At 42.5% G+C, this 21,709-nt stretch overlaps 2 protein-coding genes across 7 annotated transcripts in view; one reads left to right on the top strand and one right to left on the bottom strand.

Annotated features, from left to right (window-relative positions):
- Positions 1 to 899: 899 nt before the first annotated feature.
- Positions 900 to 20,932, bottom strand: LOC308362599 (sodium/hydrogen exchanger 2-like; the record flags this gene model as incomplete). The annotated part of the gene is made up of 13 exons (XM_080835318.1): positions 900 to 1,315; positions 1,403 to 1,481; positions 1,638 to 1,754; positions 2,104 to 2,209; positions 2,305 to 2,472; positions 2,623 to 2,693; positions 3,202 to 3,291; positions 3,416 to 3,615; positions 4,095 to 4,312; positions 4,761 to 5,011; positions 5,828 to 6,291; positions 6,595 to 6,793; positions 20,678 to 20,932. 13 exons carry the CDS (start codon positions 20,930 to 20,932, stop codon positions 900 to 902), a joined length of 2,634 nt encoding a protein of 877 aa, XP_080691444.1.
- Positions 9,451 to 21,709, top strand: part of LOC308362443 (inositol polyphosphate-4-phosphatase type I A-like) — a 50,327-nt gene continuing 38,068 nt past the window's right edge. For all 6 annotated transcript variants that reach the window (XM_080835082.1, XM_080835080.1, XM_080835079.1 and 3 more), the window contains exon 1: positions 9,451 to 9,560. The gene's annotated coding sequence lies outside the window, so the exon portion shown is untranslated. The remainder of the gene's footprint in view (positions 9,561 to 21,709) is intronic.

The raw sequence follows: 21,709 nt of genomic DNA, 5'->3' as shown, positions 1-21,709 counted from the left end.
TTTAATTATCACATAAATCTACTTGAGGTTCTCAAAGATGTGTAAATTTGTTTATTCATGCTTTAGTTTGATAAAAAAACGAATTGTGATTGTGAAACAAGTGTGTGGTATTCCGTGTATGTGAGGCTTGTGTATATAGGCAACATGTCTTTGTGTTTGCATGAGTATCATAAATGAAACCAATGCATTGATCTTCTATGTAATGTACACAACTAAGATTGGGTTAGTGGGAGAAGGATTATTTTATGTCTTCAGGTTCACATGCAGTGTGCTTCTATTTGACCAGCTTTTCAATACGGCTGCAAATGCTGTTTTATTTAGTTCTCTCCGGTACATCATTACCATACTAAGCAGTTTGCTGGCCACCTCGTCATTACATCATCCTGCATCTACACAACAGTTCATGGAATGGGCAAAAGTCTGGAGGAAATAGGTAGTCCTCTGCGAACACGAGTGCTTTAAATATACATCTCCACTAGGAGTCAGTCTGTCATCTCTGCCACATAATGTTCAATGCAAGATGGAATGCTGTTTCCTGTAGAAGAGGAGGTAAACCTGCTTGTACTGAACTTGATAAACAGGGTTAGTGGGATGGTTCGTGTTGAGTTTCAGCTGGGCATCTTCCAACAGTGTCAAAAGTTGAAGCTTAGTTTCGCTTGTAACCCACAACCAGCTAGGTCAGTCTGTTCACTTCACAGCCTAGAAGTTACGTGTCCTCACTAATACAACTCCGTCAGCTAGAGCAGGTGGTCTAGGTCTCGCCAGTCTCCCTCGGGTCTGAGGAGGTTCTCAAGACTAGCGGGGACCATGAGAGTCCCTGGGTGTCTGTCTGAGCAAAGGGCTCTGTCTCCGTGCCTGTCTCCCTTGGGTCTGAGGAGGGTCTGAGGAGGTTCTCAAGACTAGCGGGGACCATGAGAGTCCCTGGGTGTCTGTCTGAGCAAAGGGCTCTGTCTCCGTGTTGTGTCCGCGGCCCAGCTGGGTGCTGGAGACCGAGGTTGCCCTTCCTCCTCCTCCTCCTCCTCCTCCTCAGTCTCCCACTCAGGATCATTGCGGGAGCCAGCGCTGGTGAGGCCAATACGTGGGGTCGGGACCATAGCGGTCCTGGAGGGAGGTCGGGAGGACGAAGAGGAGTAACGGCCACTGCTCCTCTCATTCAGCACATCCACACTAGCAGGATGCCCCCTGGTCTCACCCACTGGCAGCCCGTGCAGGGTATCCAGCTCCCTGATGGGCCTCATGGCATGAGAGGTGGGGCGCAGGGACTGTGCCAGCCTGGTCCGGGCAAATGGACGCCCCATCTGAGATCTCGGGTCATCTGAAAAGAATACCAAAATAGTTGTGTATAATTGCAAGCGTACATCTTGAATTCTGAACAGAAAAGATAGTTTAAGTGATACCTTACCTTGTGATCTTGGGGGGAAATGAGCATCAAGGCTTGCCCCTGCAGGAAGTGATGAGTACTTATTCGACCTAGCCTCAGCCTGGGGGAGGAATGGATGAATAATAAAATCAGAATAAGTAGACAGCCACCTACTGTACACCTATTACAGTTATTTGTAATACAAGTCCTATTTGAGACATTGATTAGTGATCAGTTGACACTGATGTGAGATCAGTTTGATGTCACTGTGTCTCACCGGGTCACGGAAACTTCCGGGCCTCAGGCTGCGGCGGATGCTTGAGTGCCGCCGCAGTAAGATCTCTGTGGCCTTGCTGTTGTCTGGCAGAGCATGCCTGCTTGTGTACTCTACTGTCTAATGGAAAAAGAAAAACATGTTGAGAATGTTGAGCAAATCTGGCTAGAACTTTTAGCTTAGTAAGAGAGCTCTATGCGGTTAGTTGAGCCTGCAAAGAAAAGTTGTTGTGACTATTCACTTCTTACATTCATCTTACATTTTGTAAACGAAAATATCTGTTTATCTGGACAAAGAGGGTAAACCTTCAGAATCTATAGAGCTATGGACATAAACTATGGATAAGCCCAAAAAACTGAAATCGGTTTATAGGGGAATATGAACTCCAACATTAAATTCAAATCATGTTTGATAGCACAGAAGAAAGCAAGTGTTTGTGAAACAATAGTAACAAATAAAAAAAGCTTACCCTCTGCCTAATTTTATACATGTTCTTTCTTAGAACTTCATGCATATTTTTCAGGTCACTGGCAAGGAACTTCTTCTTTGGCTTGTATGACGCTTTCTTCTCATCACTGTAAATTTGAATTGGGGAAAAGTTATTGTGATAAAAACTCACTAGTGATGGAACGGAAGGAGCAGATCCACGAGAGTGACCCTCATGACATACTTCAGTGAGATGATGGACGGAGCTGCACTAATGTCGCCATTCGGGGTGTCCAGCAGCTCCATGGCGTTCAGCAGCTCCAGTCGCTTGTACAGAGCCACAATGCTGGATTCAGCACGGTTGTTCTTTATTAGAATTTTCCTGATGAAGCCATCATTTATCCTCTTGAACCTGTAGGGAATAAAGGTTTATCACCATGTCCTTCATGTACCGTAACCCATCTGCAATTTTAGAATGATATGTATACAATATTAGACTATACATACAATATTAAAAGAAATATAGATGGGAATAATTGGTCTTTTATGATGTAATCCTTACTTGTCCTTCCAGTAATGATGGCTCCATTGCCCACAGATATCCTCAACTCCAGCAACAGTGTGTTCCATTACCTATGGAAAGAGCAGGAACAAATGACTTATGCAAAACAACACTACTGGAAGTGATAGGAATTGTAGAGAACAAAAGAGTTGTAAAACAGAACATTGTGCAGACATCAACATGGGTGGAAGGATAAGACAGATAAACACCAAACTCTCTTATGGATCTCAACACGAGTGGTAGGATTAGACATACTATACTATACCCTGGTAGTAGGATGAGAAAGATGCACACTATACCCTGTTGTGGATCTATACTATACCCTGGTAGTAGGATGAGAAAGATGCACACTTTACCCTGTTGTGGATCTATACTATACCCTGGTAGTAGGATGAGAAAGATGCACACTGTACCCTGTTGTGGATCTATACTATACCCTGGTAGTAGCATGAGAAAGATGCACACTTTACCCTGTTGTGGATCTATACTATACCCTGGTGGTAGGATGAGAAAGATGCACACTTTACCCTGTTGTGGATCTCAACATGAGTGGGAGGATGAGAAAGATGCACACTTTACCCTGTTGTGGACCTCAACATTGATGGTCTCCTGTTTATGGGTTCTCCTGATGTTGATTAGGTATTCTATAAGGGGCCGAATGCTGATGCCCTATGGGAAAAATAAGAATGTTATTTAATGTTACAACTTGAGTGTCAGACGTGACTGTTTTACTTTGTTATACAGAGTTTGTTTCGTCAGATACATCTTCAGCAAGCCTTTTGTAGCTGCTTACCTGGATGAAGACAGTGAAGATGATGATGGCGATGGAGGCAGTCACAAAGAGTTTGCGTCGGTTAATAGTATCAGGGAGCAGGAAGACAAGGGCAAAGCAAACGGCCCCTCTTAAGCCTCCATAGGCCAAGCCAAACTGGTCCTGGTAGTTAAACGGGACGGTACGGAATGGATTGATGATCTGTGTCAACACCAAGACACCTGTTCAAGGGGAGAGATGTTGAAAAAGATGACAGCTGACATGGAGGAGTTTACTTCCCTCATACCTTTTGTAGACACAAATTAATTAAAGGACGCTGTCACGTCAAATTCCACCACTATGTTTAACTGCAGAGAAAACCCCTAAATGGTCTGATTAAATGCAGTCTTACAGATTTCACAGATTTCCACAAAGTTTGTAATGAATGACAGTTTGTTTCTTCATGAAAAATAGATTTGGGGTTTAGAATTCAATAAAGCTGCTTTATTTTAAGGGTTTTTTAAGGACAAGGGGACAAAGGGTTAAAAACCAGCCTAGCCTAAGTACAGTCTGGTCCATCATAGAGAGCAGCTACTTTATATTTTGGCTGAGATCAATTTGGACATTAGAAGTGAATGAATTGAAATGTCTCTCATTCACTGGCTTAATGAACTGACCAATCTGAATAATACCAGTCAGGCTAATGGAGTGTGTCCCATACCCAGGCCTCTCCAGATGAAGGCGAAGAGCAGGGTGGCCAGGATGTAGCCCCAGTTCCACTCGTGGTCCGTGGTGATGGTCACCACTCCCAGGAAGAAGAAGATGAGCGTCTCTGAGATGCTGGCCAGCATCTTGATGACGTGACGTATGGTGGTGCAGGACCGCTGGGACACATTCTCCTCCACGTAGTGACGCATGGTCAGGGCAGATACCACTATCCTGGTGGGGTACATGGGTCATGTTTGCATTCATTCGTGGTTAGTGTGTACATGTGTACATTGAATGTGTGTGTCTGTTTATGAATAGACATGTGAATATGCTGTCCGTGCATTCTGTGATGGTGTGTGTGTCTGTGTGGGTGTGTGCATCTGTTATGGTGTGTGTGTCTGTGATGGTGTGTGTGTGTCTGTGATGGTGTGTGCATCTGTTATGGTGTGTGTGTCTGTGATGGTGTGTGTGTCTGTGATGGTGTGTTTGTCTGTGATGGTGTGTGCATCTGTGATGGTGTGTGTGTGTCTGTTATGGTGTGTGTGTCTGTGATGGTGTGTGTGTGTCTGTGATGGTGTGTGTGTGTCTGTGATGGTGTGTGCATCTGTTATGGTGTGTGTGTGTGTCTGTGATGGTGTGTGCATCTGTGTGGGTGTCTGTGAGTGTTGAGCGCACTTACGCCATAATGCTGGAGATGCCGAAGAGCTCTGCCACCAGGTAGGCCAGGTAGCTAAACATGAGCACAAAGAGGGGCTCAATCTCACGCACTTTGGAGGTGAAGCGTGAGGTGAAGGCTGCCACGATTCCAAACAGGAAGCCGAAGAACACGCCCCCCAATCCCACCACGAAGAAGCGGGCCACGCCCAGAAACACATCCGCTGACTCCACCACATCCAACTCTGCCACAAAGATGAACATGTTGTACAGCACCTGATCAACAGGGAGGGGAGAAAATGGAGACTCAGTTAACGGCTCAACCCATTCACAGGGAAGTGTTTCAGTTTGTCAGTCATTGTGTATTCATTTCTGTTTATTTGGACTGCTGACATATTTCAGGCCACCACCATTGTGACAGTATATCTACCATATTTCATTTGTTGATTAAACCTGTCTATATTTGGTTAAAGCACCAACCAGAAAATGACCAAATGGACACAAAAGCTATCCAGAGGGCCTTCTGCTGTTGATTACTAGTCCAGCAACACAAAAGGGAAACAAGGAATCCAGTCTGATGGCATTTGTGCTCCTCTTGTTGAGGGGGTGTGTGGTTTCACTACACATGACGGTGAAACTGCAGCTCCAAAAACAAAGCCTATTCAGCTCCACTCACTACATAAACATGACATCACAGAAATGGAGCGCATTGGTAATAAAAGTAGGGGGGAAATATGTACATAACCATCTTTCCACATAAGCACTCCATTTAGAATTTAATATATTAATAACACATACCCATTTCCTGCAATTTACACAGCACCATCTGCACATCAAGACTGTAGCTGTAGTGTCTCTAGGCAAAGCCTGATTATGTCAGCTATGCAGTGCTACTGGGAGGATATAATACAGTAGAGCACAAACTAGGTAAGTGTATGCTCATCACCTCATCACTGGGGTCTGAGAAACATACAAGTCAAAGAGTGAGGGGCAGATGACCTCTCAAATATGCGCTCACACTCTCTCTCCTGCACACACACACACACACACACACACACACGCACACACACACACACACACGCACACACTTACCACAATGACAGCATCGTTGAACAGGCCCTCTCCAAAAATGACAATATAGAGCTGCTCATTGACACTGATGTCCTGAAAGACGTTGAGCACAGCCACTGGGTCCACGGCAGAGATGATGGTGGCAAACAGCAGGTTCTCCTGCAGGTTGATGTCCTGCACACCAAACGGCTGAATCTGGCAGATGGCATACAGCGACAGGCCGATGCCCATGGAGTTCCACAGGGAGCCCACCACTGCGTACCACATCACTGTGCCCGCATTCTCAAAGAAGGGTCGTGTGGGCATGAAGTACCCATTCTCCAGCACGATGGGTGGCAACATGTACAGGAAGAAGACGTTGGACTCCAGCACGGCCGGAGGCTCCTCCTGCACTGAGTGCATGATGCCCCCCACGATCAGGCCGATGGTGATCAGAAGACATGACTCTGGGATCCAGATGGTGATCTTGTGGTACACATGAAAGCCTGAGGAAAAACGTTAGAAACAGCACAACAATTTAGGTTGAAGCTCAAATGTAGCTTCCCAAGATTAGGCACAATCTCTCAAAAAACATTGTAGCTCCCATTGAGCTCAGTGGTCCACTTGCAGGCTTGCTGACTTTAACATCACCTCATACCTTTTTCACACAGAGCAGTGAATGGATTATGGAAACTTGGCCAGTAGTTTAAAAAGAAGAATCATACATCAGGAATATTTAAGAATGACAGACCACGAAATACCAGCGTGAATTTAAGGTTGAGCATTTGTTCAGTCTGATCTATTCTTACCAATTTTGGCAAAAGATGCAAGTAAAATCCATAGAGTGATCTCGAAAGGCAACTGAATGCGTGCGTAGTCCATAGTAAAAACAGGCAAATTATTCTTTTCATCCGGGAATGGTTGCGGGCCATGATCAGGCTGCGGTGGTTTAACGGGCGGGAGTAAGGTAGTTGGACCGTCCTGGCCCGATGCAATTTCTCCATTCGACTCACGGAGAAAGCAGACAACAAAATAAATTAGAACCGACTGGACTAAACAACTCCATCTCCTCATCTTTACGTCGTAATACGATAGTTTATCAGTGCAGTTATTATATTCTTGGTCAACGCTCAAAACTTCTAATTGTTACAAAATAAACACCTTTCTAAATATCGTAGGTATAATATTAAACTGAAAGGCATATTCATTTCTCTTATGACACTGATATCGCACTAATGTCGTTGTCACTTGCAAACGCCTAATGGAGTAGGTAAGTCATCTCCCACGACACTTTGACAAGTCTTGCTAAGTCACCTGAAACATGCTTGACTGCTCTAGGAGGAAGTGAATTAAGGTCTACTGGTTTATCAAGTTTTCTTGCTGGATTAGTCAGGGCCTAGACATTCTATTACCAGTCTTTTTTTCCTATCCCCCACAACCATATTACTTTATCAAACACCAAACCATTACTCTAACTCTTTGCATTGTATTATGTCTATGAAATTGACATGTAGACTAAGGACAAGAGATTTAATCTTATAAAAAAAAAACACATAAAGGCTTAAATTAGATTGAATTAATATTTCCATATGTCACTTCATCTTAGATTGTTAAGCAATGGAGATAGAGTTAAGTCTGGAGTGTGCATACAGATAAATTAGGAGGTGAACATATAAAGCTGCTACACTAGTAATAAGGTGTAAAGGGGCGAAACTTCAGGAGTGCACCATCTGATCTGTTCAGTTCACAGGCTAGATTAACTCATCAGTTTGTCAAAGGGACATTATTGTAAACATGGACACATTATAAAACCATTGGCCCCTGGGCCTGAACATTTTTGACATGTAGACTAAGGACAAGAGATTTAATCTGATTAAAAAAAATAATAATCTGTGTAACCTGCAACAGCCTATGATTCAGTACAGTGTTCACCTACAATGCTACATTATGTCCACATGATGGCAGTAGAGCCTACAAAACCAGTGAAATGTATTTGCTCCCATGATACTGTAATCTACTATGATGCTACTAAATGCCATGACCTGGTGATATGGCATAGAGACTGTAGTTATTTGGCGTCGCTGTCATAAAAACCCAGGCAAGAATTAAGATTTGACATTACATTTGACTGCATGTCACTCTGTAGTTTGCTTCATGTACACATTACAACAGGCATGTTCACTGAATGTGAATGATGGTTCTGTGTGAGTGGTTGGCCATATCACTTCTTTGAATCAAAACTGAACAAAGTCTACCCTCAGATCTTCTGAAGACTGGTCACAAAACAGTTCACAGAAAGCCCTTCCCTCAACATTTGTGTTCACCAATAAAAGCACTATTTTCTTCAGGCACCAATAAACATAAAGGCTTAAATTAGATTGAATTAATATTTCCATACGTCACTTTATCTTAGATTGTTAAACAATGGAGATAGAGTTAAGTCTGGAGTGTGCATACAGATAAATTAGGAGGTGAACATATAAAGCTGTTACACTAGTAATAAGGTGTAAAGGGGCGAAACTTCAAGAGTGCACCATCTGATCTGTTCAGTTCACAGGCTAGATTAACTCATCAGTTTGTCAAAGGGACATTATTGTAAACATGGACGGATTATAAAACCATTGGCCCCTGGGCCTGGACATTTTTTTTCAACAGCACAATAACTAAATTCACCTGCACCGCAACAGGATTAACAGCGCATACACACATTTTCTAACACAACGCAGGTACGCTCAATTAAAGCCAACAGCAAATTACCAAAATACACCTCTTTCAACCACAAATAAAAGATACATAACAGCGACTTTACGCAGAGGCTCTGGCTTAGGGGACCCCTGAGCTCATGGGCCCCTGGGCCTGGTAGGCCCCTTCGGTAATCCATCCCTGAATGTAAAAGTCTATGCCTCAAAATGTGTGTTGCTACATACTGTTGTCGTCATTCTGAAGTACGCACTGTTGGACCATGGACCTAGTTATTGGTTAAGGCAAGTTCAATAGGCCTGTCATGTTGTAAGGTCTACAGTTCAGATGGACTTATACATAGCCACAGGACCAATACTTTCTTTTTTTTACCAAATGTACCTATGTGTTCCAGGTTCCATTTTGAAAATAGTTCCAAAGCTGATACCATTGGTTGGGCCCCAGGATCTTTTCAGATCTGGGCAAGGGTGCCCATTTTCAAGGCAGTCTTGAGATGTGCTCTGCCCCCTCTGGAAGCCTGGCATGAGAGGCATTGTTGCCCTTGAAAAAAAACAAAGGCATGGCAGCCTCAAGACTCGGACAAAAACAATATACAGAACCATTAGCCTGCCTGAATGTCATAGCCTGACATCAACATTGTCAGACTACAATCACTACATTCGTCATATTACAGCTTGAAATTACATTTGAATTCATCATAGCTGTATGCTACATATGAAGCGTATACATATATATGATATGCCTGTTTGTTTATTTTTTTGTTTTTGTTTTTGAACAAAGCCACGTGTCAGTTGATGCGAATTTATCACGCACGGGTGACCGTTTGCTCTTCTGATGTTCATAGTTTTGTCGCTGGAGATTTATTTCACACACAGATGGCACGTGCTGTTGCAGGCACAACGTGCTGAAGTGGGAGGATCGAGCAGCGGCACTGCTACGTCACAGAAAGGCAGGGCGAGTCTGTACTGCAGAGACAGACTGAGCGGCGGACAGAATTATGTTGCTACACAAATAAGGAATTGAAGTTAAGTGTTTGGATATAAAGACATGGATTGACACCGCGCCTTGTTGATACGTAAGTAGGTATCAGTTAAACATTGCTGAGTTCACTGCTGAAAACTGCCTATTTGTTGTATAACAACCGGGGTTTCTTATGTGTTCTTCAGCTTTGTTTACTGTAGCAAGAGCTTGCAATGTCTTACCACAAAGTCAAGTCAAGTTGGCGTGTTCTACCTTTATCTCGTAAATATCTATCTTTATCTTTACTTGACCCAACGTTGTTATCACGATAGCCGATTAGTTGTTAGGTCTGTGTCATCTAGACACCTAAAAAACAAATTGAACGATCTCTTGTTAAGTTAACTCACTACTTAAGGTTCTTCTCATCTGGCAAGGGTCATTGGAACTAGCCTAATGTGTTAAATAAATTATAGCTCCTAATACAAGAGCTCAAATGTGAGATGCTTGGTAGCTTTAACTTCTATTTTGGAGTAACCTTCAGTATAGATGTTTCGAGTAGGTTTAAAAGGTGCATGTCGCAGCTTCTACTTAAGAACACAATTCAAATGTGTAAAGCCTGTTCAACCTATTCTCTGGCAGAAATTTAAATTACCCTTATCACGGTAAGTGCATGGGGTGTGTAAATTGCATCCTCTGTAGCAATCAGAATGTCCCAGAAACAGCTTTCTTGTCCTAGAGTCTTTATTCTTAAATCTCCAAGAATATTGAACAGAGGTTAGAGCCTATCAGTTGCACAGTTGTTCATTTGTTCAGTGTAACAGCAAAATTAAGTTCAAAAGTAAAATATGATTATAGCTTACTGCTTGGACCTCCAATATGTACAGCAGTGCTTATTTAGTGAGATTGGTGTGTTATGTAACTGTGTTTTGAAAGTGGGATGGATGATGGCACTTTAGCAGGCATAAATGCAAGTACCACTCAATCTGAAAATAGACAGTCCTGTGCCATGTGCCAAGTCCCAGGAGCAAAGAGTGTAGGTTGAGCTGATGCTCCTGGAACCCTAACCCCTGAATACAATCTAGTCAGCTGCATTAGATTCATGCTTTGTCATGCTACAGTCACATTACTGAACCCTTTGTTCTTAAAGATGACTGGACCTGTGTGTTTCTGTTGTGTGAGTCATTGTGGTTTATGTGCTTGAAGCTAATTGACGACAATACCAGAAGTACAGAGACGTTTCTGAAAATCAAATAGTCCTCTACACAGCTTCTGTGCTAGTGATGTCTTGGCTGGAACAAGAATATCCTGTTCACCTTCTCTTACCTGTTTATCTTCGTGACAGACAGTTCAATATATTAATTAGTTTAAACTTACCAATACTTGTTTCATTGGTTAAGAAGGTGAAGTCACTGTTAAATTTGCTTGGTGAATGCACTGTAGTATCGCATAGGTGACAGTTTTTCTACGTTTGTTTGATACAACATCATTTAAATGCCTGTTTGAATCAAGCTCTAAAAAGCCTTAATTAGCTTAGTTTGATGACAAGAGATGCCTCTGAGCCAGTATGAGATGAAGCATGATGTTTCTGGAGAACACATGAGTGGATCCACTCGGGAACACAATCTGTTTCATCCGCCGCGTGCCTCAGTGACAAACACCAGCCTCTGTTTACATGCACCGTTTGTCTTCAAGCCCACTGCGACCCCGATTGGGAGTTAAAACTAAGACATGCTATGCTATGCTCTGTTGCTTCCATAGAGGCACGAATGCTGTATACCATACACCTACAGATTGTAGACCTGTTAGGAGCCATGCAGACAGACAGATATACAACGGGAAGCTGACGTTATTGTTGATTATGTAACAGCTGTAAATTATTGATTGTGGCAAGGAAAGTGGACATCCTAGTAATGGCTACTTTGCCGATCTGCCCCAGAGCAAGGAGGCCAGGGAGCAATTAGAAAAACCAGAGTGGCTCCAACTGTGACGGAGGGCAAAGGCATTCCCCAGTTGCACTCATGGCTGAATTATGAATCATGGTTGCGTAACGGGCTGTTGTCTCCCGTTTTGGTGGTTCCTGTTTGCACTCTCAGGAACCATGATATGAGGCGCTATAACTGGAGACCTCTTGAATGACAGGCCTCAGTTTGATATCCATTTTACAAGCTGTGATTATGGATCAATGGGTTTTTGTGTGACGTACTTTACAGTAGTGGACAATGCAACAGGTGCAGTGCTGAACTTGAGTTAAGGGGTAAACAATCAATTCAGAGCTTCCTCAGTTTTCTCAAGCAGGATGCTGTTGTGGATGCACAGAGCATTTGCCATCTAATGTAATGTTCTCCTCCGGCTTTTCACTTATCAGGGCAGTGCCCGGTCTGTCTACTGCTTTGTTCGCTTTTGTCTTCATTTTTCTTTCTGCAGAAAGACACTTTCCAAAAGTGCAATAATGTCTGATCGATCGATCGATCGATCGATGGGGCAACTGTAGACCTGGGGAGAATATGAGACAGCAGTGCTGCAGCAGCCTTGGGGCCCCAGTGAGAGGCTGGACTGCATGCCAGACTAAAGACTGTCACCAGCATGGAGGGAAGACAAAAACTAAGCATAATACTGGCTACCCCAAGCCCCATCATAGTCGTGTGTACTGAGAGACTGTGTTTGGGTAGAGGAGGCGTACTGGCCGCGGTTTAGGCAAGACAAGGCTAGGATATGTCATGTCTTTTTCATGCCATTGGTTTTGTCTGAATAGTAAAAGACACTAAGAAAAGCAGAAGTAGGCCAAGAGTCACGGCACACATGTGCTTGGAAGGAAGAAGTAGCCCAATGGCAAGCTTTTGATATTTTGAATTCTCAATTGGGGGCACTCCAGCCCATGCGGGTTTGATAACTGATTCTGATACTAAGAGCTTTAAATAGCTGTTCTTGGTCATCCAAGCGTAAGGCTACTGTTTTGATGTGTGACATGTAGATGTTTATGAGCTGATGAATTAGAGTGTGCGTCCCTGGGTTCTCTGGTGAGTGGGGTGGTGGTGTGCCTCCTCAAATAGGTTAGTGTTACCAGTGTGGCTTTTTTAGGATGTGTGAAGTTCACTCCCACCGCTCTGATAAATGACTAATTAGATTAGCATTTTCATTTTCTCTGCCAGATATTTCCCATGATAGACAAATCGGTCTTATAAGAAAATGGGAAAAATGTTCTTCAGATTGTTTGTGGGCATCCAGGTACATTTTTGAAGACCTGGCACTTTGTTCTTTTAGAGTTGAGACAGGTTGCACACTGCCACCAGCCTGCCTCCGGGCAGCAGGTCTTACCCTTGTATGTTAATGTTTAATATGCAGCATTCGCTCTTTGCTTATCTGACATTTTAAAACCATGCTTACTAGGGGTGGGGGAAAAAATCGATTATTCGATTTTAATCGATTCTCTCTAAAACGATTCTGTCTCGATTCAGAAAAGTTCATAATCGATTTTGTAATTTAAAAAAAAAAAAAAAAAAAATCTTTTTTTTTTTTTTTTTTTTTTTTTTTTACACATCCATTTTATGTTGAAATGCAAGCTGCATCGATTATTGGATTGTTCATAGAAAGTCAAAATTGTGACAAGGAAAAGCTTTTTCTCTCATAAAAAATAGAGAAGGTAATTCATCTGTTGATTTTCTTTAATTATCAAACACAAAGTAGGAAGTGTAGCAAAGACTCTAAGTAGCAAACTCAAATGTTTTAAAAGTCGAAATGGATTGATAATCGTTTTATCGGTTTAAAATTGATAATCGTTTTTTTTACACATCCATTTCATGTTGAAATGCAATTATCGATTGATTATCGAATATCAATTCGAAACCGATAAAACGATTATCGATGCATTTTGACTATTGAATCATTTGAGTTTGCAACTCAGAGTCTAAATTGAAGAAAATCAACTGATGAATTACCTTCGCTATTTGCTTTATTAGAGTAAAAGCTTTTAATGGTCACAATTTTGACTTTCTATGAGCAATGCAATAGTCGATGCAGCTTGATTTCAACATAAAATGGATGTGTAAAAAAAAAAAAAAAAAAAATTTGTTTTTTTAAATTACAAAATCGATTTTAAATCGATAATCGATAATCGATTTTAAATCGAATCGTTGACCTCTGAATCGATTTCGAATCGAATCGTGAGGTGCCAAGAGATTCCCACCCCTAATGCTTACGGTGCTGCTTTCCATAACACATTTCCTGTTTGTTTGTTTGTTTGTTGTTGTCTCACTGACCCTCCTGGTGGTGATATCGTAATGTGAAGAACGTTCAAAGGTTGCAAAGACACTGAAGTGAAATGCCTAGATTGTCGTAAGACTCGCCTGAGCCGTTAAGTCACTTCCTGTTGTGTTCAGAGTGAAGGAAATGTGGCAAAGCTTCAAAGAGACTCTACCCTGAACTGCCTATGACCATCTCACTGTATGAACCTCATCACACCACTGCTGTAGGCTGGCTCAGGGTGTGAAGTAACCGTGGTGACACTGCAGCTCCACATAGATCTCCCCCTGGGACCAGCCGAAGCTTCCTCTGCATCTTAATGCTGATCGTTCTTCATCTTGAGTGAGTCCAACCTTTCGATAGATTGACGCTGAACTTGACATTGAATCGCATTGCAGTTGGAGTTCTATAAAAGTAGTAGTGTGGTTGCTTAGTGACTAGTGGGCTGTTTGTGTCTGTTTCAGCAGCTCTGTGGTGAGTGGAAGTGTCCTTCCTCAGGAACTCACAAGGCTTAAGTTTCGCTGAGGGAAAATGAAGTCTGCAAAGTGATGCAGTCATCTTTTTTCTGTCTGTAGGTTGGTAAAGAAGAGTGGTGCGTTCTCTTGCGCTGCACTGAAGGTGCTGTGTGCCTGGGTGACTGTGCCAGTGTCCACCAGGACTGTCTGTAGTTTGGTAAAGAAGAGTGGTACGTTCTCTTGCGCTGTAGTAAAGGTGCTGTGTGCCTGTGTGACTGTGCCAGTGTCCACCAGGACGAGGCCTGAACAGATCCACAGTGCCTGGGGGGAAGGGGTGATGGTTGGTGCTCATTTCCATATGAAAAGGTTACATCTGTTCTTGCTTTCTAAGGAAATTATTCATGCTTCAGTCTGAGTAATCTCCCACTTGAAATGCTGTGGTTTTTGTGTTTTGTTTTTTAGTTTTCGTAAGCCATGTTCATATGGACATGGACACACGTGGCAAAAAGCACATACACTGTTTTTCAGTGATTTCATGTAAGAAGCACAATGGCATTGACTGCTGTTTGTAGGTCTGCCCATCAGCTCATAGGCCATCTGCAGTACCTCCACATTAAAGTACTCTTTTAAATAGACAATCTCGTCTGATTGAAGACTCTGAAGAGGACATTTTAAAACTGCAAAATGCACTGCTCTACAAATCTCTGAGGACGATTGTCCCTCCAGGCAGAGTCTGGCAGGAAGGAGAAGGAGGTGTGAGAGTTAAACCATGGAGATGTCAGCCTTGATAGTCATCATCATGGCTCTCATTCTTCAGTCCACACAGCCAAAGTCTCCATGAAGGCACTCATAAGAAAGTTAAGACTCAACCACACATCTAGTAGGGCTCACAGTTACATGAAGAAATGACCTGTTAAAGCCTCAGACAGGACAACTAGCTACTATTATACAGTACCAGAGTTGAAAAGATGCTAACTGTCAGATTAAGGGGTTATTTATTCATAACATAAGTGACAAAATTAAAGAATAGCCCCTTGTAACTTGCATCACTGTGGTGGAGTAATGAGTATTCGTTTCCTTTATTGCTTAATTTGAAATCTTTTTTGTGCTTTAATATCTTCGTCACTTACCCCTTCAATGGAAATGAACAGGAAGTTGAGGAGAAAGGTTACCAAGTGTGGTGTACAGGTTGGTTGGTTACTCTGTGCTTGTGTAATATGGAGCTGCTTCTGTTTCCAGTCAGTGACTACTCCTGGTGTCCCTCATTCTGGACACAAAGTCAGCTGTTAACTTAGCCTTTAACCAAGTCAGCTTTTAAATTAGCCTTAAACAAAGTCAGCTTTTAAATTAGCCTTTAACCAAGTCAGCTTTTAAATTAGCCTCTACTCTGGGTAACAGAGATCAGGCTGCTTTTTACTGGTGGGTTTTGCAAATATGGACTAAATAGTTAGTGGGCTTTTTTAACATTTAACCTCCACCCCAGCATGAGGTTCTAGATGTATTTGAGCGCTGGGTCATTTGTGGGTCCTCCTGCTTATGTGGCAACCATTGTAAATATTATAAATTCACATGTGCCCAAAAACACAACACTTTCTGTGCGCATCATGGTATATTCTGACTGCATTATGGTCTTCAAATGGATGTCTTTGTATTGTGAATCGGTGAGGGACAGTAGCTGACAACCACAGTTGACTTCAGTTAAGGAATGTGACTGGCCTGGTTGACAGGTTTCCAAAAGTATAATCATGTAGTCATCTTATCTGTCATCACTTCTTGTACGTTTTGCTTCAGCTTAGTGGAAGTGTTAGATTTGTTTCAAGTGAAACCTGTTGCCATAAAAAGCTACACGTAGGTAGAGAGTGCAGGCCATAGGACGCCTGATGGAAACACTGAAAAGCCTGATGCTGCGCTGCGGTTGTTGCAGTGTGGGTGTAACACATTTGATGAGAGAGTCAACATCAAATCTGAGGGTGCTGGGTGCCATGGTTACCCCCCCCCCCCCCTCGGGTGTGTAAGGCTGAGAAACAGTGGGATGGCTCGAGTGAAGTTTTAAACGTTGTTAGCTGCCTGTCCGAGACAGAACAGGGTCTGTCCTTTTATGGTCAAAAAGGGTCCGTGGGCACCTCTCCCTCTCCCTCCACACCGAGAGTGTTTAGGACAAAATGACGACTTCAAACAAACACAGCCTTTTTCACTTGCCCTTTAAAAACCGACACTCTACAACCCACTGAAGGATGTTAGTGAATCAGAGCAAGAGAAAGCAGGGGGCAACCATCTGTTTTTGTTGTTATTTATTTAATTAACAAGAGACTTTCAGAGGATAGAAATATCACTGTCTACTGTAGGTTAACGATTTGATGATGCATTTATCAAGATGTGGTATGAGAGTATGAATTAGTCAGCCGTTGACACTGGATTTGTCTCTGCATGATTCCGTAGGCTGGAAGGTGTTTGTGCACAGGCAGTGGCTGGGCAACCCACAAGGTCCTCATTACACTGAATTCATGTTCGCTTTCCATGAAAACTAACGTAACATAACTTTAAAAATGAAGTGAAACTAGCCTTGATTCAAGATTATTTATATAGCACATTGCATATACCGAGGCAATTCCATGTGCTTTACATAAACAAGAGCAAAAGGAACATCCAAGTGAAAAAAATATATAACTAAAAGAAAGTAAAGAACGTAATTAAAAGAACATGGAAGGTACATAAAATAGAATACATATTTAATTTCTTTTGAAAAACACAGAATAGAGAACCATAGAGCAAAAGCCCCAATCAAATCTATAATAGCACTTCCCTGTCAGGGATGAGTAGTGGCATACTTCCATACTTAAAGCATTATTACCATTCTACAGAAACAGAAAAAACTGAATACATAAAAAGTAGGGATGCAAATTATCGATTAATTCATTAATCATTAGTTGATAATCTTATCGATCGACTTTCGATTAATTGATAAGCGGCGTTTTTCACCTGAGTTTCAGTGCTTCAATAGGGCCTTTAAAAATAGGCCCTATTATTATTATATTACATTACATTATGATAATTCTATTCTATTCTATTATACATTCCTCAAGTAATTATGCATTAGGAAAAGAAAGCAGAAAAGTTTTTTTTATGGTATAACAAAATCCATTCATTAATTTAAAAAAAAAAGAAATAAATTATGGACTGGCTCAGTTCTTGCATTTGAAACAGACATAAAACAAAAAAGAATAGAAGAAATTAAATAGAGCCAAACAGAATATTATTGAGCCTATAGATTATGAAGAAACTGCATCTAGGCTATTACAAGCTAAATAGCCAACACAACTCTCTGAAGTTTAACTCGCGCTCACGGTAGTGAGGGATAGAGTGGTTACATTCTTAATGACAAGCAATCAGGCAAAGGTAAGCTAGCCCGCTAACGAGCTAGGTATCTAATCATTAAGCCTGAGTGAGCTAGTCCGCTATCAAGCTAAATAGCCAACTCAACTCTTACTTACTTACTTACTTACTAACTCTCATGAGCCAAACTCGCGGGCACACGTTAGCGCGGGAGTAGACAGAGATATTCACATTCATAGCAAGGTGAGCTAGCCCGCTAACGAGCTAGGTAGCTAACTCTATGAAGTCTCAGTGAGCTAGCCCGCTAATGAGCTATTAGCTAACCTGAGTTTTAAGACTATAAGCCATAACTCGCGGCAGTAAACGAGAGAAGGTATAATACAGTGTAGCTGTGATTTTAGGTTGACCAGGTGAACTGGTGGTGCCATGCAGGACAGCAGCATGCACGGTGTTCAAATGATAACTGAGTGAGCTAGTGGAACTATTGTATTTCAATACCGCATTACACAGAGAACATTTGTTTTCAACCGGTCTCTCGCGCTAGCGCCCTCTAGCGATTAATCGTGATTAATACATTTTGATCGAGCAACCTCTTAATCGACAATTAATCTAAAGTCGATTAATCATTTGCATCCCTAATACAAAGTATATGAATATAAAGCAGAGTGCATTTGATCAGTTAACAAAAGCATCTGAGTTGGGTGATAGGTCTAGATTTGAAACTGGCTACAGTTGGAGCACCTTTGATGTGATCTGGAAGTTGGTTCCAGAGCTGAGTAGCAAAGCAGTTAAAAGCCGCTTCACCATGTTTACTTCTGACAGTAAGCATTACCAACCTTTCTCTCCAGTGATCTGAGAGCTCTAGCAGGTGTGTACTGCTGAAACTTATCTGAGAGGTAATTTGGCCCTGTGCCCTAAACAAGCAGCAGAGCTTTAAAGTAATTTCTGTGTCTTACTGGAAGTCATGGAAAGGACTTAGGTATTGAAGTAATGTGGTGATTCCTTTTTGTTTCGGTATGAACTCCGCTGCTGCAAGTTGTATAACCTGAAGCTTTTCTTTTTAGGATGGCCTGTGAGTAGTCAACCCTGCTGGAGATCAAGGAATGAATGAGCTTTTCTTAATTATGTTTTGACATAAGGCCTCTAAGTTTGGCTATGTTTTTAAGGTAGTTCAAATCTGATTGAGTTGGTTGCTTTCACATGACTGTTAAAACTGAGATTGTGGTCAACTCTAAAGACACCAAGGTTTTTAAACAGTGCCCTTCACTTAAAGACCTTCTCTATCAATTGTTTTTATTCAGCTGGATTACATTGAGACATCCAGCTGTTCATTTGGTCAAGGCATTGACTAAAGAAGCTGTTGCCAAAATCCTCGTTGTCTGTTCTGTTAGGGCTGGATAGCCTTACTTGGAGGGAAGGCAAGCCACCCTGAAAATGAGTGCTGTTAGCCACGAGGTGCTTGTGAAAAAGTGTGTCAGCATCCCGCTGGGGTTTATCTGGGCAAGCTAACCCTGTCTCCGTGTTCCAGTTCATGTGACTGAAATCTTAAGGGGCTCCAGAAGCAAGGCCTAACCTATATCTGGCACCTCCATTGTTCTCCGTGTGACGCCTCTGTCCACAGAGAGCTGGGATAAGAGGAGGAGCTCCAGTTCCAGGTAATGGAACTGATGGAAATAGCTGCTGTCTCCTATTAAGGTGTGCAGAAGCGTAATGTAATTGTTTGGTTTTATGGAAGGTAATAACATTTCTATGGATTTGGTTGTGTTTTATTTCCACTATTTGATTGTCTTATTGTCGGATCACCAGACCGTCTCGGGAAAACCTCTGTACTAAAAATGTTCTGTGTCTATCATAATCAAATCCGTGCATCACTTTGTGAAATGACATCATTTCTGTTAGAATAAGGTAGTAGTAAAGCTCTCATGGTGTGATGGGTCCGCCCACTTCTCCTTAGGATGAAGAAAGCAGCTTTTGTGTTCATTTTGAGCCAAGGCCTAACTAATCCTCTTGACATAAAGATTAGGTGTTAGATTACACTAGATTAAAGAACATACACAAAGCCCTACACTTTATGATACACAATGCAAACTATTATTATTATCATTATTATTAGAATATACCAAAACTATGATTATGTATTTTCTTTATATATGACTGAAACAATTTTACTAGTAGGACAATTGCCACTTGAATGTACTAAAATTGGAGCTTAGAAGAAGTAGTAGTAGTAGTAGTAGTAGTATTAGTAGTAATAGAAACAGCAGCAGCAGCAGCAGTTGAAGTAGATGACGACAATGGAAGTCAATGACAGCCCACTTTGTAACTGTCATGGAGCTTTTCCTAGTCTTTCATGCTTGTTTTATGTGTGCGCCCCTTGGGACCAGGAAGTAGCGAGCCCATGGCATGCCCTATTGTCATTACATGTTAATGCTACAGTAAGTAGCAAGGCCATGACATGCTCTATTGTCATCACATGTTACATGCTACAGTAAGTATTGCGCCCGTGACAAGGTCAGGGGTGAATACTGGTGCTTTGAGTTATAAGTCATGTCCTCACTTCGCAACTGTCTCATCTCAACAGCACAGAATGGCTCACACCTTATGTGCCACACACACACACACACACACACACACACACACACACACAACACACACACACACACACACACACACACACACACACACACACACACACACACACACACACACACACACACACACACACACACACACACACACACACACACTGCTTATCCCCCTCCAGATCCACCAGTGTTCGGGACTATCAGGACCTCCTCAGCTCCCCAGCCCAAAGCCAGGGGCTCATTAAGGCCTGCCCTTGTATGGATGTCTTCAGGCAGGATCATGCCTTGGCCCACAGTGACCCAACAGTGCTCTGCTGTTCTGTTCTGTCCCAGACTGCCTTGGGCTTCTTGTCAGTTTGGCTTAGGCCTGTATTTTCCCAAATAGCTTCATACAAATCAAAACTCCTCTAAACAGTAGACTTGAGGAAAGAAGGCTAACAGAATAAAACATTCTTTCTACTCTGTGACGTAGCAGGGTGATAAACTCTCCTGCCAGGTCTCTCTCTCTCTCTCTCTCTCTCTCTCTCTCTCTCTCTCTCTATCTCTCTCTCGCTCTCTCTTTCTCTCTATCTCTCTCTCTCTCTTTCTTCTCTTTGTGTCATTTCCTGAAGTCTGGCTACTGCTTTGAATATGCAAATGGTCAATTGCTCATTTTTCAGTCTGAGCTGGGAGCTCCTTTCCAGCAGGGTCCTGGCACTATCCCTTCTCTCTGCCCCCATCATCTCCTCTCCTCTCTGGGAGGCCTGGAGTCTCTGGGGCTGAAGGACATCCAGGGCTGGGCAGCCAATGCAGTACATTAGGGAGCTAAGTGACTGTGTGCAAAACTGAGCCTCCACACACCAGATCTGCCCACTCTCCAACTGTAGTTCAGTCATCGTGTTTGTGTGTGTGTGTGTGTGTGTGTGTGCGTGTGCGTGTGGTTGTGTGTGTGTGGTTGTGTGTGTGTGTGTGTGTGTGTGTGTGGTTGTGTGTGTGTGTGTGTGTGTGTGTGTGTGTGTGTGTGTGTGTGTGTGTGTGTTTGTGTGTGTGGTTGTGTGTGTGTGTGTGTGTGTGTGTGTGTACGACACATGATCAGCATTAGTTTAGGCTGTGGGTTGTAGGCTGTAGGCAGGTAACTGAAGCTGACACCAGCTTGAGTGCGGTTTGCTTCCCAGGCTTCACATATTACTTTTATAAATGTTATTCGTTCAGTAGTTCACCATTTTGCTTCACTTCTCTTTGGCTTTGTGTGTGTGTGTGTGTGTGTGTGTGTGTGTGTGTGTGTGTGTGTGTGTGTGTGTGTGTGTGTGTGTGTGAGTCAACCTAGCCTGTTGAGTGGCTCTTCTGAGCAACACTTGGCTCCTTATTACTGTGCTTGTGTGTGTTTATGCGTGAATTTCTCTGGCACAGACACGTGCTCGACTCTTCCCATGCAGAAAGCAATCTGCCAGGCACACACTGGGTGCATCGCACACACACTCTCACACATGAAAACACACACACATGCTGAGTGTGCCAGCTTCAGCAGCCAGTGGGTGTTGTGTTTTAAGTGTGTGCTGTGTTGACATGCTTATTTTGAGTAGTAGCTCAATATTCAATGTTCATTACTGCTCTGATGCTTTCATTTGTTCTAAATGTAATGCATTCATCACCTCAACTAGGAGTTTGATATA

Source organism: Sprattus sprattus (assembly GCF_963457725.1).
Source record: "Sprattus sprattus genome assembly, chromosome: 3".
Taxonomy (NCBI): Eukaryota; Metazoa; Chordata; class Actinopteri; order Clupeiformes; family Clupeidae; genus Sprattus; species Sprattus sprattus.
Note: the sequence above shows the minus strand (reverse complement) of the source record. Positions and strands in the feature narration are given on the sequence as shown.